The 25,827-nt window shown below is 60.3% G+C and overlaps 3 protein-coding genes across 9 annotated transcripts in view; 2 read left to right on the top strand and 1 right to left on the bottom strand.

Annotated features, from left to right (window-relative positions):
• Positions 1 to 3,727, top strand: part of TRIM9 (tripartite motif containing 9) — a 64,106-nt gene extending 60,379 nt beyond the window's left edge. For all 7 annotated transcript variants that reach the window (XM_017825487.1, XM_017825481.1, XM_017825486.1 and 4 more), the window contains one exon: positions 1,970 to 3,727. In XM_017825487.1, the coding sequence (XP_017680976.1) occupies positions 1,970 to 2,032 (63 nt within the window). In that variant the 3' untranslated portion in view covers positions 2,033 to 3,727. The remainder of the gene's footprint in view (positions 1 to 1,969) is intronic.
• The window catches only part of PYGL (phosphorylase, glycogen, liver), a 35,150-nt gene extending 15,657 nt beyond the window's left edge, over positions 1 to 19,493 (top strand). The window contains exons 5-24 of the mRNA XM_017825479.1: positions 7,671 to 7,923; positions 9,440 to 9,541; positions 10,956 to 11,034; positions 11,273 to 11,376; positions 11,957 to 12,088; positions 12,876 to 12,987; positions 13,074 to 13,156; positions 14,095 to 14,238; positions 14,384 to 14,476; positions 14,688 to 14,834; positions 15,425 to 15,588; positions 15,696 to 15,810; positions 16,497 to 16,598; positions 16,682 to 16,829; positions 16,922 to 16,980; positions 17,672 to 17,813; positions 17,962 to 18,169; positions 18,248 to 18,382; positions 18,824 to 18,890; positions 19,071 to 19,493. Coding sequence (XP_017680968.1) covers positions 7,681 to 7,923; positions 9,440 to 9,541; positions 10,956 to 11,034; positions 11,273 to 11,376; positions 11,957 to 12,088; positions 12,876 to 12,987; positions 13,074 to 13,156; positions 14,095 to 14,238; positions 14,384 to 14,476; positions 14,688 to 14,834; positions 15,425 to 15,588; positions 15,696 to 15,810; positions 16,497 to 16,598; positions 16,682 to 16,829; positions 16,922 to 16,980; positions 17,672 to 17,813; positions 17,962 to 18,169; positions 18,248 to 18,382; positions 18,824 to 18,890; positions 19,071 to 19,259 — 2,568 coding nt within the window. The 5' untranslated portion in view covers positions 7,671 to 7,680 and the 3' untranslated portion in view covers positions 19,260 to 19,493. The remainder of the gene's footprint in view (positions 1 to 7,670; positions 7,924 to 9,439; positions 9,542 to 10,955; positions 11,035 to 11,272; positions 11,377 to 11,956; positions 12,089 to 12,875; positions 12,988 to 13,073; positions 13,157 to 14,094; positions 14,239 to 14,383; positions 14,477 to 14,687; positions 14,835 to 15,424; positions 15,589 to 15,695; positions 15,811 to 16,496; positions 16,599 to 16,681; positions 16,830 to 16,921; positions 16,981 to 17,671; positions 17,814 to 17,961; positions 18,170 to 18,247; positions 18,383 to 18,823; positions 18,891 to 19,070) is intronic.
• A 355-nt stretch (positions 19,494 to 19,848) lies between these two features.
• ABHD12B (abhydrolase domain containing 12B) lies at positions 19,849 to 25,529 on the bottom strand. The gene is made up of 13 exons (XM_017825490.1): positions 25,435 to 25,529; positions 23,634 to 23,773; positions 23,100 to 23,202; positions 22,885 to 23,004; positions 22,540 to 22,570; positions 22,332 to 22,377; positions 22,113 to 22,242; positions 21,849 to 21,889; positions 21,483 to 21,562; positions 21,216 to 21,298; positions 20,598 to 20,676; positions 20,323 to 20,447; positions 19,849 to 19,981 (listed from the first exon to the last, which is right to left on the bottom strand). The coding sequence occupies exons 1-13, from the start codon at positions 25,527 to 25,529 to the stop codon at positions 19,960 to 19,962; spliced, it is 1,095 nt and encodes a 364-aa protein (XP_017680979.1). The 3' UTR covers positions 19,849 to 19,959.
• Between the last annotated feature and the right edge of the window lie 298 nt (positions 25,530 to 25,827).

The raw sequence follows: 25,827 nt of genomic DNA, 5'->3' as shown, positions 1-25,827 counted from the left end.
ACATCCAAGGACACGTTGCATGTAATGGATGATCTCAGGGTGTCAAGAATTTTGGCATTGTCTTCTACAGTGGATGTCAAAGCTGGAGAGGGACTTTGGACAAGGGCCTGGAGGGACAGGACAAGGGGGAATGGCTTCCCACTGAAAGAGGGCAGGGTTAGGTGGGATATTGGGAAGGAATTCTTGGCTGTGAGGGTGGTGGGGCCCTGGCACAGATTGCCCAGAGAAGCTGTGGCTGCCCCTGGATCCCTGGAAGTGTTCCAGGCCAGGTTGAACAGGGCTTGGAGCAACCTGGGCTAGTGGAAGGTGTCCCTGCCCATGGCAGGGGTTGGCAGGGGATGATCTTTAATATCCCTTCCATCTCAAACCATTCTGAGATTCTATGAACACTTCTGTGCAAGGGCAGAGGCACCAAGTGGCCTCTGTAAATTAGGGATCCATGGATTAGGACTTGCTCTATTATATCCATCAGGATACAGGGTTTACTGTGTTGTCACCAAGGCAGTGACAGTTTTCCAGCAGCACTGAGGCAGAGGTGGGTCACGACCATCCCAAACCCTGGGAGCATCCCTGCCACAGTGTCCCACTGCAAGGGCCGTGCAGGCAAGAGAGTCTGCCTGACTTGGAGAAGGGCTGACAAATGTTTTTAATTAGGAAACTTTAAAGAAGCCCATCTTGTCTGCACTGGTTTTAGAGGTACTGTATTAATTTGGTGTGGTAAAAAATGTCCTGCTGTGTGATGGGTTTAATTCCTACCTCAGTCCTCTACCCAGCCGTAAGGAACAAGGCATTTCTGGAGTCCCTCAGTTTTGTGGGTTCTCTGAGCAAGGCAGAGCTTAAATCCTCTGACAACAGAGAAATCCCGTGGGATGCTGATAAAAGACTGCCAATAAACCCAAGTCATTCATTATCCTTCTCCAGAGGTGTATGACTAATTAAAAACAACTCTAATTAGGAAGAAAGTCATTGTATTTTAGACAAAGTTTTCTGTAAATCTGTACCTGAAGGGCAAAATGCTGCTGCTGCAATAAAAGAAGGAATTGTGCTTTCCTCCCAAATCAAGGCATTTGTGGAGGGAACTGAATTCCCCCTGTGCTGCTCATTGGTGTGTGTGAGCACTTCCAGGGCCTGGCCCCTTGCCCAGTCAGTCCATACATATGGAGCCTGCCTGGATCCCTGATGGACCAGGATTTTTCCCGGACCAGTGAACCTCAGGTCTCCAGTATTTCCTTCCCTCTCCCTTTCTCCAGCATTGCAGTCTCTGCTACATCCCTCCCCATCCCTGGATGAAGCCCAGACAAGTGCCTAACTTCCATTTCCATGGAACCAGGATGGCTTGAGTTGGGAGGGACCATTAAAGTCTTCACTTCAGCATCCCCCTCCACCCTGCCCCATCACCCTGATACAGCTCAGCTTCCCCACCACGAAGGCCCTTCCTCCCACCAGCATCCCCTCCGCTGTGCCCCTCTCCTCCACTGTGCCTGTCCCCTTCACTGTCCCTGTTTCCCCCGCTGTCTCCATCCCCCCTCAGCTCAGGGGCTTCTCCAAGGTCTCCCATAATGGCTTCGCTGTCCTTCAGGCCCCTCCATCCCCTCTTGTCCATCCCATCTGCACAAAGACCCAGCTCCTGCCATCTCCCACCTCTCCGGCAGCCAACTGTCACAATACTGGGAATATTTGGGGTGTGGTACCCCTGGTACCAGCAGCCCCAGTTCAACGGGGGCTCCAGCAGCACGTGCAAGTCAGGAACAAGCCGCCACCACCACAGTTTTGGGGACACCCCCAGCCCATCCTGCAGCAGGGAGGATGTGCGGAGGGACGGGAGGAGCTCCCAACATCTCCGGCCACATCCTGCCTTTCCCTGCGTGCTGCCCCCGCCCTCCCCGGGGAAGATATGCCAGCTGCCATCCCATGAGCTGTTCCACCAGGCACGGTGGGACCCAGCTGAGCCACGTGTCTCTCATTGCAGGTGACTCTGCACACCGGGCTGCCGGTCCCCGAATTCTACGCTTCGCGCTCGGCCATGCCGTGAGGATGCTCCCGGAGCCGGCTGCCTCTTCTCGGGATGAGAGGAGCCAGCCTGTTCCCTCCTGCAGGACAAGGCCGGCCACGCAGCCGCTGGGGCCCTGCTCAGCTGCCGGGTCCCTGCTCAGCTGCCAGATCCCTGCTCGGCCTCTGGCCGGAGACAGGGAGGGAAAGCGGGAAGGAAGCCCCGGCTCTCGGCCGTCTCCGCTCTCCGGCCTCCGCGCTGTCCTGTGTGTGTGCGCTTCGCTCTTTAGCTCTTCCTGGCTGATGAAGTACTTAGGTAGCCTGAGCTGTTCTCCTGTGTCCGCTTTTAGGTTTGGTTTTACTGATTTCAGTTGGGGTTTTTGGGTGGGGGGCGGTCCCGTCTCGTTCCGCAGAGCGCTCTCCTCCCCGCTCCGTGGGGCCGGACAGAGGGACCCCCACCACGGGAAAGCTTCCGCCCCTGCCAGCCCGGTTACTTTGCAGGATATTTCTTTCCCCTGTGGCCTTTCTTGCAGAGCACCCTCGGTCATGTGTAGAGGTGGGTCCTGGATTACCAGTCAGTCTCCATGTCCTTACCAAAACGCCCGACTCTGTCCCGTGTCCCCCTGGGGCGCAGTGGTGGGGCAGGGGTGGCCACCCTATTCCCGGGTGCTCCAGGTGCTGGCAGGCCCTTGGTTCGATGCCAAGCACCCACGGGGGGGTTTCTTCCCTGGCTCCCCACACCCCAGTGCCAGCACACACGCCACAGCCATAGGCCGGAGAGCCCTCGCCCGGCTCTCTGGAGATTAGTGTTTATTTTTTTATAGTTGCCATATAAAGCCTAGCCTTAAATTGAACTGATAGTGTCCTTCCGATCACCGGAGAATCCATTCTGCAGTGAGGGGCTGACGAGGAGCCCGGGGATGGGGTTGGGATGGGATGGGGAGGAAGGAGAGTGGCCACAGCCCTGCCACGCACTCAGGAATACGCGCCCGCTGCCCTGCCTGCGCCTGCTGCCGGCAGCAGTTCCCGGCAGCCTCCACTCCCTACTTGACTTTCTGGTAATTCAGAGGCAGGAGAGGACTGGGAGGTCGTGGGTGCCGTGCCCGGTGCCAGCCCCCATTCCCGAGCCGAGGGCACCTGCATGCTCATGTCCCCACGCTTCGCTTTCCGGTCCCTCGCCGGCTCCCGGCATGGCTGGCGGAACCAGGACAGGCAGTGGGATCACTACCCAGCGGGTGCCAGTGTTCCCAGCCTGGCTGGCTATTCCCAGCCTGGCCGCAGAGCCGCAGCTCTTTGCTCCAGGGCCGGCTGGGATGCGACGGGAATCCCGGCCCAGCAGAAAGACAAGTGTAAATAGCCCATTCCCTACCAGCGTGCCCTCCTCTAGGACGGTCCCATTCGTTCCCTCGTTGCTCTGGCATTAAGTTTTCCTAATTTATTGGATGGGTGCTATCTCGTTGACTCACACCGAGGAGTTTCTCCCAGCTGCAGGAGAGCCGTGTTGCGGGACAACGCCGAGCAGCTCCTTGGTGAATCCCTGAGGAGCCCCCGTGGCCGGCTCACCCGGGGCTCCTCTCCAGCCGTTCTCCCCCGTTCTTTAGGATGTTCATGGTGCTTATTAGACCCCCAGTGATTGTAAGACGTCGTCCCCCCGTGCCGCGATGGTAGCTGCACTCAGCCGCTGTACTGACGAGAAGTGTCATGTTTGCTGTTCTAATAAAGGACTTTTATGAGAGAAGGGCAGAGCTTCCCGGAGCATCTCTGTGCCACCACAGCCCCAGGCCTCAGTCCCCATCTCATCCCTCCTGGTGGACGTCCCTCACCGTCCCTGTCTGGAGGCAGCAGCAGGGAATGGGCAGAACTCAGACTATGGGAGGGAAGGGGGATGGAAGCCAGTTAAAGAAGGAATTCTTCCCTGTGAGGGTAGGGAGGCCCTGGCACAGAAGCTGTGGCTGCCCCTGGATCCCTGGAAGCATTCAAGGCCAGGTTGGATGGGGCTTGGAGCAACTTGGGATAGTGGAAGGTGTCCCTGCCCATGGCAGGGGGGTTGGAACAAGATGGTCCTTAAGGTCCCTTCCAACCCAACCCATTCTGGGATTCTCTGGAACCCAGTGCTGTGACAGCACCATGAGATGACCAAAGGGCAGGGGGGGGTCTCATGCCACTGTGTCCCCTTCCCTGGCATGGCAGCTCCCCTCCACAGCTGGTGAGGCAGCAGCACCCATGGAGCAGCAAGGACAGGAGATTTAATTTATCCCCCCGTGACCAGGAGATGCCCCAGGAGGGAGACGGGTCATTGCAAACCCCGTGTTACACCCGTGTGTGGGGAGCTAACCCAGGCACAGCCAGGAATCCCAAATCCAGCAGCCCCACATCCCGCCCAGCCTTTTCCTAAGCCTTTCCTGAGCAAACTCCTACATCCCTTCTTCATGAGAAGCCATGACAATTCCCCATTCCCAAGGTGGATGCTGAGCTGGGACAAGTGGGAGAGAGGAGGTTGCAGCTCCTAGCCCTGGTGACATGGGGCCACTCGGGGCTCCCCGCTCCACCTGCAGCCCATCAGCAGGGATGAGGGATATAGGGAAGGAGGGATGGAATCCTACAGGAGGGAGGAATGACCAAGGCTGGATACAGAGCAGCATCTCCCCAGGGAGACTGAAATGGAGGCAAAATGCTAAGGGGGGGCCATTTCCGAGGGAACGGCATGGACAGTTCTCCCAGGGGCACGAGAAGGGCTTGCTCCTGGAATATCAGTGCCTGCTCTGTTTTCTTGGAGTGCCTCAGGAGAGATTTTCAATGTGCAGCCTCTGAGCTCACCACGGGCTCAAGTCCAGGCCTAAAGAAGAAAATGTTAATGCATTAAGTGCATCTCAGAAGGATGTTTGTCCCTTCCAGAGCAGGAACATGCCCAAGGACACCGGAGATACAGGAAACTGCATCCTCCCTGCAGCATGAAAAACCAGCCTGGAAGTCATGGACAGCACAGGGAACAGCCCAGGGCCAGAGGATCTGGTGCAGCAGGACAAGGGTGAATGGTTTTACACTGACAGGGGAGATTTAGATGAGATACTGGGAAGGAATTCTTGGCTGTGAGGGTGGTGAGGCCCTGGCACAGGTTGCCCAGAGAAGCTGTGGCTGCCCCTGGATCCCTGGAAGTGTCCAAAGCCAGGCTGGATGGGGCTTGGAGCAACCTGGGATAGTGGAAGGTGTCCCTGCCCATGGCAGGGGGTTGGAATGAGATAGGCTTCAAGGTCCCTTCCAAACCCAAACCATTCTATATGATTCTATTATTATGCAAGTGGAATCCTGGGCATGCTTCTAATCTAATCTAACCCTGCCCTCTGGCAATGGGAAGCCATTCCCCCTTGTCCTGGCACTCCAGACTCTTGTCCAAAGTGCCTCTCCAGCTCTCCTGGAGTCCCTTTAGGCACTGGAACAGTCTCTGAGGTCTCCCCAAAACCTTCTCCAGGCTGAACACCCCCAGCTCTCCCAGCCTGTTTCCAAAGCACAGGGCCTGGAGCCCTCGGAACATCTCCATGGCCTCCTCTGGACTTGTTCCAGCAGCTCCACACCCTTGCTGGTGCCCCAGAGCTGGAGCACAGGTGGGGTCTCACCTGAGCAGAGCAGAGGGGAACAATCCCCTTTCCTTGCCCTGCTGCCCATGCTGTGGGATGAGCCCAGGACGCTGGGAAGGGAAAGCACACAGGCTGGAAAGCCTGTGGAGCCATGGCTGGGGAGGAGGAGGAGGAAGTGTTGCGTTAGAAGCTCATATGGGGTTTTCTTGCCCTTGGGACGAACGGGAGGCAGGGCCAGGCGGGCAGGGCAGAGTCCTGCGGGCAGCCTGGGTACGGGAACAGCTGGGAAGAGCCCGGAGCCGCAGGGAGGAAGGCATCCCACGCCATTTCCAGAGGGATTGCAGGCGGGCAGCGAACAGTGAGGAAGCGTGGGGAGAGGGAGGGGGAGCCGGGAGAGGGATGCGGGGGGGACCGGGGGGCGGGAGGGAGGCAGGGACCGTGACACAGGAAAGGGACCGAGGCACGGGGGGGTTCGTGACACTGAGGGGGAGGACACCGTGACACGGAGGGGCGGGGACGGGGACCGAGACACGGGGATGGATCGTGACACGGGTGGGAAACACATCATGACACTTCCCGGCTTTTCCCTCCGGGGCCGGCGGGGAGGACCTTGTACGTGCTCCAAGAGCGGCTGCCCGGGCGGGAGGAGCCACGGGTGGGGCGGGCGGGGTTCTGCGTGGGGCGGTCCCTCCGTGGGGCGGTCCCTCTGTGGGTGAGAGCAGGGAGGGGGGAGCGGCCGCGCCCGGAGTCGCTCCGGCCGCCGCAGGTGCGGTGCTGGGGGGGCTCCGTGCTCTGCCCCGGCTCCGCGCCCCCCTCCGCTGCACACCCTTTGCCCCCCCGCTCTTGCACTCCCTCTCTGTGCGCCCCCGGGGTCCTCCTCTTTGCACCCCCTTTCCCCTTTGCACGCCCCACTGAGACCCCCGGAATCCCCACACACCCCCTTTGCACACCCCTCTGTGATTCCCTGGGTCTCCCCTTTGCACATCCCTCCGTGCACCCCGGGCTGCGGTTCCCAGGACACCCCCATTCCACTTGCCTGGCATCCCTCCCTTTGCACAGCCTCCTGTGCCCCCCGGGGGTCTCCCCCTTTTTTTACCCCCAGGTGGCGGTCCCTGGGTCACACACTTCCCACGTTCCTGGGTTCCCCCCGCTTTGCACACCTCTCTGTGACCCCCACCCCGGGATCTCCCTCCCCTTACACACCCCTCAGTCCATCCCTGGGGTCTCTCACGGTCCCCACCGTTGCACATCCTTCTGAACAACTCAGGTGGCGGTTCCCGGGACACCCCCTTTGCACCCTCCTTGGTGACACCCCCTCCCCGGAGTCTCCTCCCTTTGCACGCCCCTCTGTCCGTACTCGGGGTCCCTCTCCTTTGCACACCCCGCTGTGACTCCCGGGGTCCCCCTCCTTTGCACACCCCTCTGTCCATCCCTGGGGTCCCCCTCCTCTTTTGCAGACTCCTCTGGGACTCCCAGCGTTCCCCCCCCCCGCCTTTGCACCCTCCTCTGTGCACCCCCGATGTCCCCCCTCTCGTTGAGCGCCCTTCTGAGCAACCCAGGTGGCGGTCGCCGGGGTTCCCCCGCCTTGCACACCCCTCTGTGACCCCTCGAGGTCCCCCCACCTCTGTGACCCCCGGGGTCCCCCATTTCCACCCCCCTCTGTCCATCCCCGGGGTCTCCCCCTTTTTACCCCAGGTGGTGGTTCCCGGGGCACACACTTTCCACGTTCCTGGGGTTCTCTCCTTTGCACACCCCTCTATCCCCCTCCCCGGGACCCCCCACTATCTATCCCGGGGGTCCCCCTCTTTACAGAACCCTCTCAGACCCCCAGGATCGCTCCCTTTGCACGTCCCTCCGTGCACCTCCGTGGTCCCCCCTCCCCACTTTGCACCCCCCTCTGTCCATCCCCGGGGTCCCCCCCACTTTTGTCCCCCCCGTGTCTTGGCCGCCGCTCCTCCCCGCGCGTGGGCGGCCCTTTGCGGGGCCCGTCCCCATCCCGTCCCCATCCCGTCCCCTCCCGGGGCGGTGCCAGCGCGGGGCGGAGGCGGAACGCGGCGGCGGAGCCCAGCCCGTGTGCCCGTGTGCCCCCTCCCCGTGTCCCCGCAGCCCCACCGCGATGTCGCGGCCGCTGTCGGACCAGGAGCGGCGGAAGCAGATCAGCATCCGCGGCATCGTGGGCGCCGAGAACGTGGCCGAGCTCAAGCGGGGCTTCAACCGGCACCTGCACTTCACCCTGGTCAAGGACCGCAATGTGGCCACCCCACGCGACTACTACTTCGCCCTGGCCCACACCGTGCGCGACCACCTGGTGGGGCGCTGGATCCGCACCCAGCAGTACTACTATGAGAAGGATCCCAAGGTGGGAGCGCTGGGATGCGGGGGAGAGGGGGGGGAGGACCCCTCTGTGTGGTGGGAACCCCCCCGCGGTGGGTCCTGGGTTACGGCTGGGGTGGGATCCATCGTAACGCCGTGGGCTTGAACCCTCCCTCCGCGCTGGAATATAAGAGATCGGGGAGGCTCGGGTTTTTTTCCGTGGATTTAGGGCTGTTCCCGGTAACTTTTCCGAGCGGAGGGATTGGACTTTACCAAGCGAGGCCACTGTCCTTTGCTCTGCAAAACAAACAGAGCGCGGCTTGGCCGGGAGCGGGGTGCAGGGCATGGGAACGCCGTTTGTTGTCCCGCGGCGCCGGCGTGGGTGCTGTCTACCAAAACCAACTCCAAAGCCTTCCCGGGGGAATTATTGGAAAGGCTTAAAGGCACCCGAAGCCAACCACAAACAGGTCTTGTTTAACACAAGTGATCCCAAGCGTGAGCGATCCGGTTTGTGCAGGAGTTGCTGCGCTGCTGCTCGTCCCGCTGGCTCGCTCCGGGCTCTGCCCCGCGGGGATTAAGCCCTAATCCCTCTCCTGACACCTGGATGTCCCTGTCGGCATCAATTTCCTCCCTGCCAACACCTCGCTGGGACCGTGCCAGCCCCGATAGCTCAGCGCTCCCCCGTGTTGCGTAGGGGTGAGGAAAAGGAGCCTCTTCCAGGGCTTGGATTTGGGACTCTTCCGTGCAGGCAAGCCGGGCTGCCTGCCTGGAGTCACTGCTCCCAGCTCTGCTGCGGTCAAACCAGAAATCCCCAAGGATCCTGCCCTGCACACCCTGCCCGTGGCGGGAGAGTTGGAACAAGATGATCTATCTTTAGGATCCCTCGCAACCCGAACCATTCTGTGATTCCGGGGTTCTGTCCCATCTCCATTCCCAGCCCGACTCCGCGCAGGTCCTGGGGAAGGAAACCTGTCGAGTCAGCGACTTCCTCCAGCCTAAATCCTTCCTTAAAACCTGCCGGTGCTGACGCCAGGGGACGGCTTAGCGCAAGGCCGGAGCGGCCGCGTCCTGTGCCCGCGGTGTCAGCGGGAGCATCCCGTGCTCCGAACCCCCGGGAAGGGCAGAGGAAGGCCGTGTCCCCACGGTGTCCTCACAGTGTCCCTACAGCCGCCGCCTGGCCCCGGCGCCTCGCGTGGTTTTCCGGTTGTTTTGCAGCTCCAGGGTCACGGGAGGAAACGTCTCCTCTTTTAAAGTTTAACTTTGTGCCGCCGCGGCCGCCGGCGGGCGTGTGGGGTGGCCATCCCGGAGCTGTCCCTGCTCTGGGACAGGGCAGCGGGGCTTGTCCAAATAAAACTGCGTCTTCCCGGCTTGGGAAACAGCAGGAGAGCAGGGCAGGGGCTGCAGGGCCGCACAGGAGCCGCAGCCCTCAATTTCCTGGTGCAAACCACCCTGCTCTGTTGAGAGTTCTTGGTGAGATATCACCCAGTAAACAGCTTTGGGGTCCTGTGGAGCCTCCTCTAGCCCTCCAGGGGAGGTGACCAGGGGGTGGTTTTCTCTTCCAGAGGATTTACTACCTCTCCCTGGAGTTCTACATGGGGCGGACGCTGCAGAACACCATGATTAACCTGGGGCTGCAGAACGCCTGCGACGAGGCCGTGTACCAGGTGAGCATCCCAGGTGGGGATGAGGACTGGGACAAGGAGGGCTCTGTGCTCTCCAGCTCCTGGGAATGTCCGTGTTTTGCCACGCTGGCTGCAAACCGCTCCTTGAGCTGCAGGAAATGCTGCTCCAAGACCTGCTCTTGAAAGGCCTGGAGCTGCCCAGCCCGGCAGCTGCGATCTGGGGAACCAGCAGGATCCCATTTCCAGCCTATAAACTGAAAGGGAACTGGTGGTTCTATGGATGAGGCCGTTAATACCAGTAATCAGTGGCGGGGAGGAATAAAACCTTGGCCTACTCAACCCTAGCCGGGCACTGGCACCTGGTGGCAGTGGGGTTATCTGAGGTTTTTGGGTGGCTCCTTTCCTCCCCCCACTGTCACCTTCTGTGCCCAGCACTGCCAGACATGGCCAGGGTGGTTGCACAAGAGCAGGAACATGTTCAAAGGAGAGGAACTTCTTTTTAGGGCTTTTTTTTTAATTTTTATCCACTTGCTGTGACTGTGGGACATCAGAGCCAAGGGTTTCCATGGGAAAAGGGGGCTTAGCTGAGCTCCTCGAGGAGTTTTTGCATATGCAAAACCTCTTACTTCCACAGGATCCCAGGCTGGAAAATTTAAATTTCCCTCAAAAAGTGGTGTAGGTTCTTCTCACCTTAAAGGGTGATGCCTGGAGTCAGGAGGATGGGCACCTGGGTGCCTTCCCCAGGGGATTGGGGTGCTGGGGGAGCAGGAACCAGGCATCCAGGTCCCTTCCTTAGGGGATTGGGGTGCTGGGGGAGCAGGAACCAGGCATCCAGGTGCCTTCCCTAGGGGATAGGGATGCTGGAGGAGGAGGAACCAGGCATCCAGGTGCCTTCCCTAGGGGATAGGGATGTTGGAGGAGGAGGAACCAGGCATCCAGGTGCCTTCCCCAAGGGATGAGGGTGCCGTGGGAATGAGAACATGGCATCTGGGTGACTGGCCCAAGGGATGGGGATGCTGGGGGAGCAGGAACCTGGTGCCTGCCCCTGTGGGTCTGCAGCCAGGGAGAGAGGGAACAGGCCTGAGAATAAGCCCTCAGAGCCCTTGGAAATGTCTGGGACCCCAAGAGCAGCACCCTGGTCACAGCTGGGTGTCTCCCACGCCCAGAACTTTGCCCTCAGCGAGGTCATGGGTGTGTGTGTCCCTTGTAAAGGCTGGTGGAGTGACTTTAAACACCAAAGCTGGTCCCTGCCATGGTGTGGAGCTGCAGCCAAGGGGGAGAGGGGCTTCTTTGGATGCAAATCACAGTGTCCCAGGGGTGGGTCTTCCTGGGTGGGACTGGGTGCCTTTCCACCCCTCCTGCAGCCCACCTGCAAAGGAGTGTGTGCCAACAGTGCCTCCCCTCCATGGGGCTGGGCACCCTGGGAGTCTCCAACTCGTCTCCTCCTTGTCTGTAGCTCGGCCTGGACATGGAAGAGCTGGAGGAAATCGAGGAGGATGCTGGTCTCGGCAACGGGGGTCTCGGCAGGCTGGCTGGTGAGTGGGACACATCCCTGGGGGTTTGCATCCACCGCAGGATGCACCTAATCCTGGGGAGTTTATTGCTCCAGCCTCTCCAGTGTGTGGAGTGGGAGGGGCTGGGTGGCTGCTGGCCCTGCCTTGTGTCCCTGCAGGTCTGCTGCTCGTGGCTATCGCCTGTCCCTGGGGAGAAGGATCTGCTGTCTCCCAGGGCTCCTGGGGAATCCCGGCTCACTGCTCCCTCTCTCCCTGTCAGCCTGCTTCCTGGACTCCATGGCCACGCTGGGGCTGGCAGCCTATGGCTACGGCATCCGCTACGAGTACGGCATCTTCAACCAGAAGATCCGGGATGGGTGGCAGGTACGGATGGAGGTGTGGCCCTCGCTGGCCCACGGCACAGCCGGAGCCCCAAACTCAAGTTCCCCTTAGCTCAGGCTGCACAGACACTCTCCCTGAGCTTGGAGGCTGCTGCTGTGATATTTAAAGCTTGTCAGATGCTTTCCTGAACAAGTTTAGCTTCTTAAACTGGTGCAAGCACAGGGCATCCCTCCTTTGTCTCCATCCACAGTGTGCCCTGCTCAGGGCCACCCCAAGAGCTGCTCCGTGGAGCAGGTGAGGATGGAGCAGTTGTGTCCCTGCTCCTCATGGAGCAAGGCTGGAAGAGGCTGGTTTGGAAACGCAACATTAGCAATGCACTAAGAGAAATGCTGTTTTTTTCCCCCATCCCTCACCCCTCTGGCAGGGAGACACGGGGTTCAGGGTTGGCTGGGGTAGATCCCTGCCTCCAGGTGGTGCCAAAATCAAGGTTGAGGGCGGGCAGACTCCCAAGTATCGTCCCCCTTTTGCCGCGAGCAGACAGAGCCTTTCCCAGCCATCCTCCAGCTGGGGAGAGATTCCTGGGGCTGGGTGGCCCTGTCACTGCTCCTGCTCCCTCCATCAGGTGGAGGAAGCCGACGACTGGCTCCGGCACGGCAATCCCTGGGAGAAGGCCCGTCCCGAGTACATGCTGCCCGTGCACTTCTACGGCCGCGTGGAGCACTCGGACACCGGCGCCAAGTGGATCGACACCCAGGTACAGGCTGGGGCCGGAGAGCAGGGAACAGCCCTTCCATGGATATAGGGATGGGCGCAGGTTTGGCTGCTCCTCATGTGCAGCCAACCTCCTCGTCCCTGGAAGTGTTCAAGGCCAGGTTGGACGGGGCTTGGAGCAACCTGGTCCAGTGGAAAGTGTCCTTGCCCATGGTAGGGGGTGGAACAAGGTGATGTTTAAGGTCACTTCCTACCTGCATCCAGCTCTGGAGTTCCCAGAACAAGAAGGACGTGGAGCTGCTGGAGCGAGTCAGAGAAGGACAGAGAGGTGCTCTAAGGGCTGGAGCACCTCTGCTCTGGAGCCAGGCTGGGAGAGCTGGGGGTGTTCAGCTTGGAGAAGAAAAGCCTCCAGGGAGACCTTAGAGCCCCTTCCAGTGCCTAAAGGGGCTCCAAGAGAGCTGGAGAGGGACTTTGGACAAGGGCTGGAGTGCCAGGACAAGGGGGAATGGCTTCCCACTGCCAGAGGGCAGGGTTAGATTGGATTAGAAGCATGCCCAGGCTTCCACTTGGATAATAATAGAATCTCAGAATAATTTGGGTTGGAAGGGACCTTAGAGCTCATCTCATTCCACCCCCTGCCATGGGGACATCTCCCACTAGAACCAGGCAGGCTGGGGTGTCCCTGGGGGTACGAAGTGTGTCCGCACACACGTGACCCCACGAAGGTGGACACAACCCTGAGCTCCACCCTGGGTCTGTGGGATGGGAGGGCTCCAGGAGGAACATGGAGGGATCCCAGCCTAACTCCAGCTGCCCTGACACTGTCCTAGGTGGTGCTGGCACTGCCCTACGACACCCCCGTGCCCGGGTACATGAACAACACCGTCAACACCATGCGCCTGTGGTCGGCCCGGGCCCCCAACGACTTCAACCTGCGCGACTGTAAGTGGGTGCTGGTGGGGTGCCGGGGGGGATGGGGCGAGGTGAGGGGGTCCCATGCCCACCTGATCCCTCTGTTCCTTCCCCAGTCAACGTTGGAGACTACATCCAGGCCGTGCTGGACAGAAACCTGGCGGAGAACATCTCCCGTGTCCTCTATCCCAACGACAACGTGAGTCACGATGCGGGACGGAGGGGCCTCTGTTTTAGGGGAAGGGGTCCCTGTTTTCAGGATGGCTAAAGAGCTCACAGACAGAGCGGGAAGTGGAGCAGCCCCTCTCTCCAGGACACTGCAGAGATGCTTTTAGTTGTGTTTCGAGCTGCTTGGATGGGGATTGCTGCTTCTCACCAGGACGAGTCTTTCCCTGAGCACAGATTGGCCGGGAGGGAGTGGGGACGAGCAAGTCCTGCTGCAGAAACATTCCTTGAGTCTCAAAATACAACATGAAGGCAAACTGCTGAGTGCTGCTGGTGTTTCCCTGATGGTCCTTTGCAGCCCTGGGACTAGAGGTTGTGCCTCAAATTGCCCTTTGCACCCCAACCCTTTTGTTCTTGCCGTGCTGCACGCTGGCATGTGATGGAGGCGTGATGGGGATGTACAGCCCTTCCCAGCCACAAACCGAGCTGTGGAGCAGGGGAAGAAGTTGAAGGTGGCTCTCCTTGCTCTGCAGCCTGTTTGGTGCTGGTCCTGATGGATTTTTTTTTTTCCTGTTAAATCCTGGGGAGGGCCAGGGGCACCACAGCTCCAGTGGTGAGGTTGTCTCCTGCAGCATCTCATCCTGTTTTGTGCTGCATGAAACATGGTTTAATTCTTGTCCCAGAAATAGCTCCTGTCTGTTACAGCTCCTATGGCTTCCCTTCCCATTGTCTCACTACCTTTCCTGGCAGCCAAAATGTTCAAACCAGGGGAACAGGTTTGGGTGATGCTTGGCAGGGATTTAATCTGTTTGCACCAGGTGAAGTCTGGGAAGCAAGATGATGTTGGGATTAGAGCTGGTGCTGGGGGAAGCTGGTGCTCAGACCCCAGTGTGGGTCCCTGGGCACAGGGAGCACCGGGAAGCACAGTGAATCCTGTGGGAATCCTGCAGTTCCCTGCTCCTCTGCCCACAGTTCTTTGAGGGGAAGGAGCTGAGGCTGAAGCAGGAGTACTTTGTGGTGGCTGCCACCCTCCAGGACATCATCCGCCGCTTCAAAGCATCCAAATTCGGGAGCACGGACACCGTCCGAACTGTGTTTGACTCCTTCCCCGACCAGGTACAAGCCAGGGTTGCTCTGACATGTGCCTTGGAGCTTGTCCCAACACCCCCCAGATGCTGGAGAGGTGTTTGGACCCTCCGTGGCTGCCCGCGCCCAGTGGGATGCCCGGTGTCCCCCACGTGTCCCCACCCTGCTTTTCCAGGTTGCCATCCAGCTGAACGACACACACCCCGCCATGGCCATCCCTGAGCTGATGAGGATTTTCGTGGACATCGAGAAGCTGCCGTGGGATAAGGTCGGGAGACCCCACCTGGCTCTTGGGTCTCCTCCACTCGCGCCCACCCGCCAGCGGTGGAGGAGCTGGGGAACCCGTTTTGTGGCTGCTGGGTGGGATGTGGAGCAGTCGGGTTGGGTTTAACTGGTGTGCACTGGGAGGAGCTGGCTGGGCCGTGATGGTGGGGGGACCACGGGTGGGTGGTGCTGAGCGCCGGCTCTCCCCACACCAGGCCTGGGACCTCACCAAAAGGACTTTCGCCTACACCAACCACACGGTGCTTCCCGAGGCCCTGGAGCGCTGGCCCGTGGACCTGGTGGAGAAGCTGCTCCCCAGGCACCTGCAGATCATCTATGAGATCAACCAGAGACACCTGGATGTGAGTGCCTGGGGGCCGTGCAGGAGCACGCTCCGGAGAGGGGGACAGGGATATAGTGTCGGGATGAGGGGGATGCACAAACTGATGATGTTGGGGGTGTGGGCGGGTGATTCCAGCTCCTGTTTTGGGAGGTTGGTGCAGAGAAAAGTACTTTGCCACCAGCATATTGCCATCCTGCAGCTAGTGGCTGTTTAGAGGCTTCACCCATTGCTCCAGGGACCCCCCTGTTGGCATTTCTTTGCTTCCTAAATGCTAAATTCTTCCTAGGAAAGGATGAGGTTGGAAGTGCAGAGGAGATGGTGGTTTGACCTCTTGGTCTGGCAGCACGAGGCTTTTTTACAAAATGTCCTCACTGGCCAAATGTGGTGCCCCAAAACCCATCTGTGGGGGGATTTTTGGGGGTCCTTCTGTCCAGAGACACCCGTGCTGGGGAATTGCATCCTTTGAAGGGGGTTTGCACCGTCACAACAGAGTAAAAGCTACCACTCCAGCACACTGGAGATATTGCCATGGTCCCCTCCTTGTGAGCCATGGGGTGGGACATCCCTCAGTGCCACCACCACTCACCACCTCTCCGGCTCCACCGGCAGCACATCGCATCCCTCTTCCCTGACGACATGGAGCGGCTGCGGAGGATGTCCCTGATCGAGGAGGGGGGCAACAAGAGGATCAACATGGCCCATCTCTGCATCGTGGGCTCCCACGCCGTCAACGGCGTGGCCAAGATCCACTCCGAGATCGTCAAGACTCAAGTGTAAGCGCGGGGAGGGAGGCGGTGCTGGGTCACCCCCGCCTTGGAAGTGGTGGTGGTGGTGGTGCCAGGTGGGCGAGGCTGAAGCTGTGCCCTCCTCGTCCTCGCAGCTTCGAGGACTTCGCAGAGCTGGAGCCGGAGAAGTTTCAGAACAAGACCAACGGGATCACCCCCCGGCGTTGGCTCCTGCTCTGCAACCCGGGGCTGGCGGAGCTCATCGCGGAGGTAACGGTGTGAGGGGAATGCCCTGGGCCCCCTGACCCTTCCAACCTGATCCCAGGGACCCTGGGGATGCCATGAGAACATCCAACATTTGCACCTTCTAAATGGTTGAGGGTTGAGGGGGTGACGGTTGAGGAAAGGGGGTTCTCCCCCTCTGCTCTGCCCTGGTGAGACCCCACGTGCAGTGCTGCCTCCAGCTCTGGAGCACCAGCATAATACGGATGTGGAGCTGCTGGAATAAGTCCAGAGGAGGCCACAAAGAGGATTAGAGGGATGGAGCACCTCTGCCCTGGAGCCAGGCTGGGAAAGCTGGGGGTGTTCAGCCTGGAGAAGGCTCCAGGGAGACCTTTCAGTGCCTAAAGGAGCTCCAGGAGAGCTGGAGAGGGACTTTGGACCAGGGCCTGGAGTGCCAGGACAAGGGGGAATGGCTTCCCACTGCCAGAGGGCAGGGTTAGATGGAATATTAGGAAGAAATTCCTGGCTGTGAGGGTGGAGAGGCCCTGGCACAGAGAAGCTGTGGCTGCCCCATCCCTGGAAGTGTTCCAGGCCAGGCTGGACAGGGTTTGGAGCAACCTGGGATAGTGGAAGGTGTCCCTGCCCATGGCAGGGAGGTGGAACGAGATGAGCTTTAAGATCCCTTCCAACCCAAACCATCCCACCATCAGCACATGCCTGTGCTCCCGTTGCAGAAAATCGGGGAGGACTATGTGAGGGACCTGAGCCAGCTGACCAAGCTGCACGAGTTCGTGGACGACGACCTGTTCATCCGGGAGGTGGCCAAAGTGAAGCAGGTGAGGGGTGCGGGCAGGGGGTGGCACAGGCAGGGCAGGGGGGGCAGAGACCAGGGGCTGAGACACTCCCTGCCCTCGGCCAGGAGAACAAGGTGAAGTTCGCGCTGTACCTGGAGAAGGAGTACAAGGTGAAGATCAACCCTTCCTCCATGTTCGACGTGCACGTGAAGAGGATCCACGAGTACAAGCGGCAGCTGATGAACTGCCTGCACATCATCACCATGTACAACCGTAAGGCACCGGGGCACGGGCTGTCCCCAGGGGTGCACCAGCATCCCTGTGTCCCCCATTCCCCGGTGACACCGCGCTGCTCTTCCCTCCAGGAATCAGGAAGGATCCTGCAAAGCTGTTCGTACCGAGGACGGTGATCATTGGGGGCAAGGTGAGTTGGCTCAGGAGTTTTTAAGACATTTTGATGGAAGTCTTTGAAAGTACTCTGGGGGGTGTGGGTTCAGATGCCTCATGGGGCCGTGCCTCTACATCTACCTGCCAGGAGGGTGAAGCCAGGTGGGGGTTGGTCTCTTCTCCCAGGTAACAAGTGACATGACAGAGGAAACAGCCTCAAGTTGCACCAGGGGAGGTTTAGATTGGATATTGGGAAAAATTTCTTCACCAAAAGGATGGTCAGGCATTGGAACAGGCTGCCCAGGAAAGTGGTGGAGTCCCCGTCCCTGGAGGGATTTAAAGGACGTGTGGATGTGGCACTTGGGGACATGGGTCAGTGGTGGCCTTGGCAGTCGTGGGGGAATGGTTGGATTTGATGATCTTAAGAGGGTTTTTTCGACTTAAACAATTCCATCATTCTATGTCCATGGAGTTCTCCAGGAAGTGCTGGAGTAGCCTGGTTACCTTCAACCCAAAAAAGGCACCAGATCTGGGCGGGGGGGAGGCTGAGACAACCATCTGTTGCCTGTGGTCATGGAAGTCCCCAAAAACGTGGTTGTGCAACACGTGTTGGATACGATGATGGGAGCAGGGCTGAGCAGGTTCTTCCCTGGATATGTGGGAGCTGGGTGTGCCTCACCTGCCCCTGCCACCAGCCCTTGTGGCTCACCTGTGGCTTCTCTCCTTAGGCTGCCCCAGGATACCACATGGCCAAAATGATCATCAAGCTCATTAACGCCGTGGCTCAGGTGGTGAACAACGACCCCATGGTGGGGAGCAAGCTGAAGGTCATCTTCCTGGAGAACTACAGGGTCTCCCTGGCAGAGAAAGGTACCCTGGGCACATTCTGGGGAGGGTATGTCCCTCCACCAGCCCATGGCTCCGTCACTGCCAGGCAGCAGATCCAACATCCTTTGGCGTGATACAAACTCGGAGCTGGTCCCCACGAGCCCCTCGTGTCCCCGTGTTCTGTTGGCAGTGATCCCTGCGACCGACCTGTCGGAGCAGATCTCCACGGCGGGCACCGAGGCGTCGGGCACGGGGAACATGAAGTTCATGCTGAACGGGGCCCTGACCATCGGCACCATGGACGGAGCCAACGTGGAAATGGCCGAGGAGGCCGGGGAGGAAAACCTGTTCATCTTCGGCATGAGGGTGGAGGACGTCACGGAGCTGGACAAGAAAGGGTGAGGGCTGGGGACGCCACAGGGGTGTCACCACAGGCAGCTGGGGCTGCACCATCTCATGTCACCCCTTCCCTCCAGGTACGATGCCCAGCTCTACTACGACCGGCTCCCCGAGCTGAAACAAGCCGTGGACCAGATTAAGAGTGGCTTCTTCTCCCCCAACGAGCCCAACCTCTTCGACGACGTCATCAACATGCTCTTCCACCACGACCGGTGAGGCCTGGGGTGCCATCCTGCCACCCCCTGGGCTGGGTCTCTCCCCTGCAGCAACCATCCCTTTTCTGGCCCTGATGACCACATCAGGGTGGTGGGGCCACACTGCACGTGGACGGTGCTCCCCAGGCACAGGCTCTGCAGGGATGGCCCTTCATGCTTGCTGCAATAACACCTTTGGGTGCGCAGCCCCTCCAGATAATTTCGGGTATTTCAAGGGCTTTCCTGGCCAAAGCACTGAGCAGCCATGGGCATTGGGATCGGAGAAGTCTTTTCCCTGGGTGCCTTCCCGGGGCATCCGGGGTTCTGTACCAGCAGGGTTGGGGAGGGGCAATTTGGCTGGAGGATTTGTGTCAGAGGAAGCCCCAGATGAGGCATCATGCCATGCTCCCACCTTCCCATTCCGCATGCCCCTGACTCCTCTTCTCTTCACTGCTCCAGGTTTAAAGTCTTTGCAGACTACGAGGCTTATGTGAAGTGCCAGGAGAAGGTCAGCGAGCTGTACCTGGTGAGTGCCAGCCCGGAGACGAGGCAGGACGTGTGCTGGGACACAACATCCCAGAGAAGGGGTCTGGTGGGGCTGTGCACGGAGATGGGATCCTGTGCTGCTGGCTGAAAGCCACCCTTGGCCAACAAGCCACACTGTCCCTGGCCTGGGGGCCAACAAGTCCCGCCGCTCTCCTTGCAGAACTCCAAGGCCTGGACCAAGATGGTCATCAGGAACATCGCGGCGGCCGGCAAGTTTTCCAGCGACCGCACCATCAAGGAGTACGCCCGGGACATCTGGCACGTGGAGCCCTCCGACCTGAAGATCCCCCCGCCCAACGAGCCCCGGGACGCGGCCCAGGACAAGACCCCCAACGGCACAGCGGCGTAGGGACCCCCCGGAGCCAGGGGCCGGAGCCAGGGGACGGGAGCACATGCGCTGTAAAATTCTCTGCTGTCTTAGTCTGTGTGTCGCTGCTGCTGGCTTTCCTACGTGCGGAGCGGGAACCGGGAAAGGGGCGGGATTTTTATAACTGTCAAGTGTCGTGTGGAAAGCGAAAAAAACCACGTCGCCCTGTTTTGCTTGCATTAGGTGCTAAAAATAAAAAGTGCCATTGGAGTCCAAGGGGCTGTTTGCTGAAGCCTAAAATTAGGGACTGGGCTTGCTTCCACCAACGTTAACGGCCAGGGATGGGGTGGGCAGCACAGCTGGACACAGCTGGACACAGCTGGACACAGCTGGACGCAGCTGGACGCAGCTGGCTGGGCCCTTGCAGGCGCTGCTGAAGCAGGATATGGGGGTGCAGCCCTTGCCAGCCCTGAGGCACCAGTGCCAGGGGGCTGAAGGGTGTTTGAAGTCAGTCTCATGTACCCCCACCACTGATCCATGGGATCCTCCCACTCGCGGCTCTGGTGACCCAGACCACACCAGTGTCTCCATCCCTCGAGTCACCTGCAGCATCCTCGAGGCAGGGGGCGAATTAAAAGGTTTTTCAGTAGTTTTTATTACTTACAGCAGTAAGCTCAGTGCCATGTGGGGGTCCTGGAGTGGGATGGAGGGAGTGCGTGGTCGCTGCACGCAGCAGTTGGTGTCACTTCATGTTCAAAAAGTCTCTGCAACAAGATGTAATAAATCTTACACTGTGTCACTGACCCTCCTGTGCTGCGTCAGAGCCTGATTTGTGATCCCTGGATGTGGGGCTGAGCTGGGCTTGGAGCATCTCTGCACCCAGGGCAAAGAGGAGCTGGTGTCCCCAGGGCCACTTCTCCACGACATCCAGGCTGAGGGCAATGAAGAGTGATTGAAACTCAAAAAGTGATTCCAGCAAACACCATGGGGAGGGGAAGGAGCAGGGGGAAGACACCTGTGTGGTTGCAGCAGGAGAGAAGGCACCAGTGGGAGAAGAAGCCAAGGCTCATCCTGTGCCCCCCCATTTCTGTGAAGCAGCACTTACTTCACCAGGGCTGGCAGCTCCGGGTTGAACGAGATGTAGTCGTGGCCCAAGCCCAACTTTTCGGGAAAGGTAATGAACTTCACTTTGGTTTTGTCCTTGTAGGCGCTGCGAGCTGTCTCATAGAGCTGGGGTGGGGAGGGATTGTGGTTAGTGGGACCCCAAACCTGCTCCTGGCACCCTGGGGGTGGCCACCCCCTCTCTGGCCACTTCATCCCTCCAAAGCCAGGCTGGAATGGTGCCCCCCTGCCGTGATAGCCCAGATGGCAGGTCCCCACCTTGCGTCCCAGGTGTGGAGGCACAACACCATCATCTTCTGCATGCAAGATGAGGAGGGGACAGGCCAGCACCTTCACGCTGTGGGCAGCAAGCACAGTGCTGAGGACTCACCCCAGAGCCAACAGACCCACAGGAGCCTCACCAGCCCCTGCTAAAACTCCCACAGCACCCCGACCCCCCTGGCACTGCCCCTCAGAGCCATCCCAACCTATCAGTAGCACCCACACCAGGTGCCCTGGCGTGCCTATGTGGGTGATGTCCACGCTGCCTGCCCTGGCATGGCAGCACCGAGCACCCTAATCACCTTGAACCCAATTAGCAGGTCTCTGGTTTCAAAAGCACCCATAAATCTCTCTGGCATGGGCTGCGGGTGGGACGCGAGTGGGTAGTGCCCAAAAACAGGGATGGTGGCTTGTGGACTTTGCTTAATAATCACACTGATAACTGATAAGTCGTGCAAATAAAAAGGCACTTTTGAGGCATGAGTAAGCTGGGTAAACACAGAGGAGTGCAGGCATTTCATGGGGTGACATGACACCTCTCCTCAGCCAGGTGGTCCCGGAATTATCCCGGCAGCGCCCTGGAAACGGCTGCACCCCTTCCCACTGGGAACTCACTTCTCATCGCTGCGGAAGAACATGTCAGCCCGAGCCAGCGAGTCCAGGATGAGGTACCCAAAACCTGGGAACTGGCGGTAGATCTGCCAGGGAGAGAATTTGGGGGGTGCTAAGCCATGGCTTGGATTCAAGTGTGTGTGGGGGGGAGACCCAGGTAGCTGGGGCTGACACTGCTGGGGGACCCCACAGGCAGAGCCTGTCACCAACTGGGGACCCAACAGGCAGAACCCACCCCCCTGTCACTGCTGGGTGACCCCCCAGACTCACCTTGGTGATGGGGATGTGGGCAGCTGCCTCTCGGATGTTGGTGTAGGGAGACTCCAGGACAACGGCATCAACCTGGACCCCTGAGAGCAAAACAGGGTGGGAGCACTGGGGGGAGCTGTCCCCCCTCCCCAGACTGCTGCCACACTCCCCTCCCAGGCAGCAGCTGTGGGACCAAGATGTCCCCATCCCGCTAAGGAGGACAGGGATGGTCACTTGTCCCCATCACAGGGACCAAGCTTGATGCTAAAGCAGAGAGTGACAGGGCTCCCCATCTCCTCTGTGGCCCCCAAAATCCGGCCAAGGCTGTGCAGAGCCCCAGGGGGACACCACGTGGGGACAACCCAACCCAGCCATGCTGGCCCTTACCTCGCTCCTCCTGCAGTTTCCTTGCTGCATTTGTGGCAATCCTGTGACAGGGGAGGTGACAGTGAGGGGGAGCAGCCATGACACCCTGGCAGGGTGCACAGCACCCTCAGACTTCCCCCTTCCTGGCTCAGTTTGGCTTTGCAGGTGCCTCCACCGAGGAGCCGCTCCAACCCTTTGGTCCATCCCCAGGTGCCACCAGTTTAGCAGCAGCGTCACAGGGGGCAGGGTGGGCTCTGAGTCCCTCCATCCCCACCCTGCACCTACCCTGTCCCCAGGGAGTGTCCCCAGAAGAGGATGCTGCTGTTCCCACTCCGTGCTTTCGCCCAGTCGTAGAGTGCCAGGACGTCCGTGGTGAAGCCGCTCTCCGTGGGGTGTCCAGTGGAGTCCCCATAGCCTGTGGGGGACATGGCTCGGTGTCACCACCCTGGGGGGGACCAGCCCCAAGAGGGGGTCACCCAGTGAGGGGCAGGGGGATGACTCTACCTCTGTAGTCCAGAGCCAGGATGTGGAAGTCAGCAGCCCCCATCGTCTGTCAGAGCAGCAGGGTGTTACGACCGGGGCGGGGGGGGGAATGCACCCCAGGACCCCCAGCATGGCCAGTTCACTCTGCCCAGGGTCCCTCCCGGGTCCCTTGAGCCAGCAGGAGCCTTACTCCCAGCAGGTTCCAGTGTCCCCACAGGGCACCACTTACCTTCAGGAACTGGACACGGTGACGCGCAGCCCTGATGGGGAGAATGAGGTTAGAGCTTGGGGGGATGGACCCCAAGGGACTCTCCCCTCCAGCACCAGTGCAGGTGAGTGGCCAGAGTGACCTTTTCCCAGGAGGGGAGAGCTGGATGCTCTGGGGTGGCTGAGTTTTTATCCCCTTTATCTTTCAGGGACTTTTTATGACTGACAGTTCAGAACCCACCGCAGCAGCCCCGGCCCCACAGCACTGCCAGCTGCTGCACTGAGTTTGCTGGTTCTCACCTGAGAGCAGCCCCTGCACCCATCCTCCCCTGGTCCTGGCCCTGCAGCAGCACCCACGGGCACTCACCTGGTGCCCCCATTGCCGTGCAGGTAGATGATCACGGGGTGAGCATCAGCAAGTGCCTCCTCGTACCAGCGCCGGTCCTGGCCCCGCGCCTCGGCCGCTCTGCTGCCCGGCACCGTGTGCCTGAGGGCCACAGCAGGGTCACCCCGGGGGGATTCCACCTGGCTGAGCCAGGACAGTGCTGTGCCCACCCAGGACGCCAAGGATGTCCTGCTCACCAGATGCCAACGGTGACGCCCGGCTCGGTGGTGAGGTGCAGGCTGATGGTGTTGTTCACCAGCAGCTCCGGCCGCCGAAAGTCCGCGAAGAAGGGGAAGGCCACTGACGGAGAAATCACAGCCATCACACCTCATACCCAGTTGCTTTTGCACCTTTATTTTTTTTTTTTTCAAATCAACACGTTATGGTTTTTAAACTATTTAAGGCCACGCTCGGGTAGACGAGCTCAGCCCTCTGCCATGTCCTCCTATCCCAGATTCCCAGCCCCGCTGATGTTGTGCGTGCCCAGGCGTGTTGTAACTTCATGCAGTAAACAGGGTCGGCAGCACCACATTATTAGAGCTTGCAAAACACAGGGAAAGGTCTCTCCGTGCCTCCTCTGCAAGCCCACGGCCCAGGGGGAGTCGGGTGGGTGCTGTCCCAGTGCCACCCAGGCAGCGGGTGTGGTCCCACCCATGTTCTGGGGGCTCCCCACCCACCCAGCTGAGTCTCTGTGAGGGTTCTCCCGGCTGGGACAGCCCCAGGGTACTCACGGAAGTTCAGGTAGACAAATTTGGTGAGCACGCTGGGGAAGAGGCGGATGAGGAAGGGCACGGAGATGTAGATGAGGAGCATTCCCAGGAGGAGGGTCCCCAAGAGGGTCCCCAGGCAGGGGAGCCAGGAACGTCGGCCCCTGCAAGGGAGGCACCTTCTGAGCACATCCCCTCCCATCCTAAGGGATTTGGGGTGCAGCAGAGCAGGCTCCCCATTCCCAATCCCAGCCGTGATGGTTGGGTACAGCAGCTTTTCCCCACGAGGGTCTGAGGATGCTGTTTGTGTCTCCCTGCGATTGGGAACTGGATTCCCACACCAGCATTGTGTTTGGCTTTTGGGGATGAAGCCGAGGTGTTGGAGCAGCCCCGCTGTGACACTGTGTGATAAAGCCATGATTCCATCCCCCACACCCTCCCACAGGACGCCGGGAGGCAGGAAAGGCAGCTTCCCACGGGATGCCGGCAGGCAGGAAGGGCAGGGACTGTGCCAGGGCTGGGAGCTGCAAACCAAACAGGCAATAAGGAGCAACTGATACTCTGTGGCAACACCCCAAGTCCTGGCTGGTGAGACACAGTCACAAATGTGTCCCCAAACTTGGCACTAAGAGCTTCTGCAATACTCCAGGGACACAGGAAAGGTGGGAAAGAGCTTGGAGAGCCCATAGCCCACAGGGCGATGTCCCCAGGTGCCACCAGCACAGGGTGGGGGAGTGTGTCCGCCTTGACAGTGTCCTGCTCCGAAGGGGCTGGAGACACATCCAGCTGCCCTCTGCAGCAGGAAGACACAGCCCCAGCCTCCAAGAGGGAAAGGAAAGCCAAGAGCTGCAGCTTTCCCAGCATCAACGTCCCTCATGGGCTCATGGTGCCAGGTGATGGGGAAACCAGTCTGGGGGATTTAGGGCAGAGGTTTCTGATGGGTAGCCAGGCACAGCTCAGTCCCTGGGTCACCACCCCTCCTGCAGAAGAGCCTCTAGTCCATTCTCTGCCCCAGGGCATGCTGCAAGATCCTGAGGAGAGGTTGCAAAAGGGGTGCCAGAGCAGGGTGGCACTGGTTCCCAGGGCACAGGGGGCTCCTTGAATCCCGCTCATCCTTCAGGTCCTTGGTCTGAGCAGCCCCGCTTTATGCCGGCAGCAACAGGCCAGGAATGCCATGGAGAGGCTGCAGGGAATTGTCAGGTGCTGCTCTTGGTCTACACCCAATGTTCAAGTGCAGGGGAGAGCCCTCACACAGCCTTTGCACAACACCTGCTGCAGGTGAGCACTGACCTGGACCGGGGGGATGTGCCCACCAAGGGGCACCTCTGACAGCTGGCAGGGCAACCACGTGGGACAGCAAGGTGGCATGGCACAGCATGGCATCGGGATGAGGTGGGACATGGCCACAGAGCAGGGCCATGGCAGGGTGACACAGGGACATGGCCACTGCACGGGGTCACGGTGGTGGCAGGGTGACATGGGGACACAGCCACGGTACAGGGTCACAGCTATGGCAGGGTGACAGGGGGACATGGCCACAGGGTGAGATCACCCCCGTGACAGACAGGGCGGCACGACCACGGCAGGGGGGCACACACGGGGTCACGGCCCCAGCGAGGCGACAAGGCCACGGCGTGGGGACACGGGAGCACGGCCCCAGCACGGCCCCGGCCGGGCAGCACGGCCAGGGCACGGGGCCAGACCCGTGACACGGGGGACACCGCGGTGCACGTGGTCCCAGGAGGCGCGACAGGGGACGCGGCCGAGGGACGGCGACAGCGGCTCCGGGGAGCGCAGCGGCGCGCCCAGGCCGGCGGGTACTCACCGCTGCTGCCGGGCCGCGCCGGCCCTGCCCTCCGCCCGGCCGCTGTCGCCGCTGTCGCCGCTGTCGCCGTCCCTGTCGCCGCCGCGCCGCCGCATCGCTCCGCGCCCGCCGGCGACAGCGCCGCGACACCGCCGACAGGCCCCGCCCACGGCGCGGGACACGCCCACTTCGGCAGGACACGCCCATACCAACAGGCCACGCCCACCCTGAGATACGTCCCTGGCGGGAGGTCACGCCCCTTGCCCTAAGCCACGCCCCACGTCACGCCCCCTTTAGCTCAGGGGGCGGGGCCAGAATCGCCCACGCGCGGGCCCCGCCCGGTCCGGGGATGGGCGGGTGTAGGGGGACCCCAAAATATCTGCAGTCCCCTGTCCCTCAGGGACAGGCAGGTCT

This window comes from Lepidothrix coronata, unplaced genomic scaffold (assembly GCF_001604755.1).
Source record: "Lepidothrix coronata isolate B3197 unplaced genomic scaffold, Lepidothrix_coronata-1.0 Scaffold119, whole genome shotgun sequence".
In the NCBI taxonomy this organism is placed as follows: Eukaryota; Metazoa; Chordata; class Aves; order Passeriformes; family Pipridae; genus Lepidothrix; species Lepidothrix coronata.
Note: the sequence above shows the minus strand (reverse complement) of the source record. Positions and strands in the feature narration are given on the sequence as shown.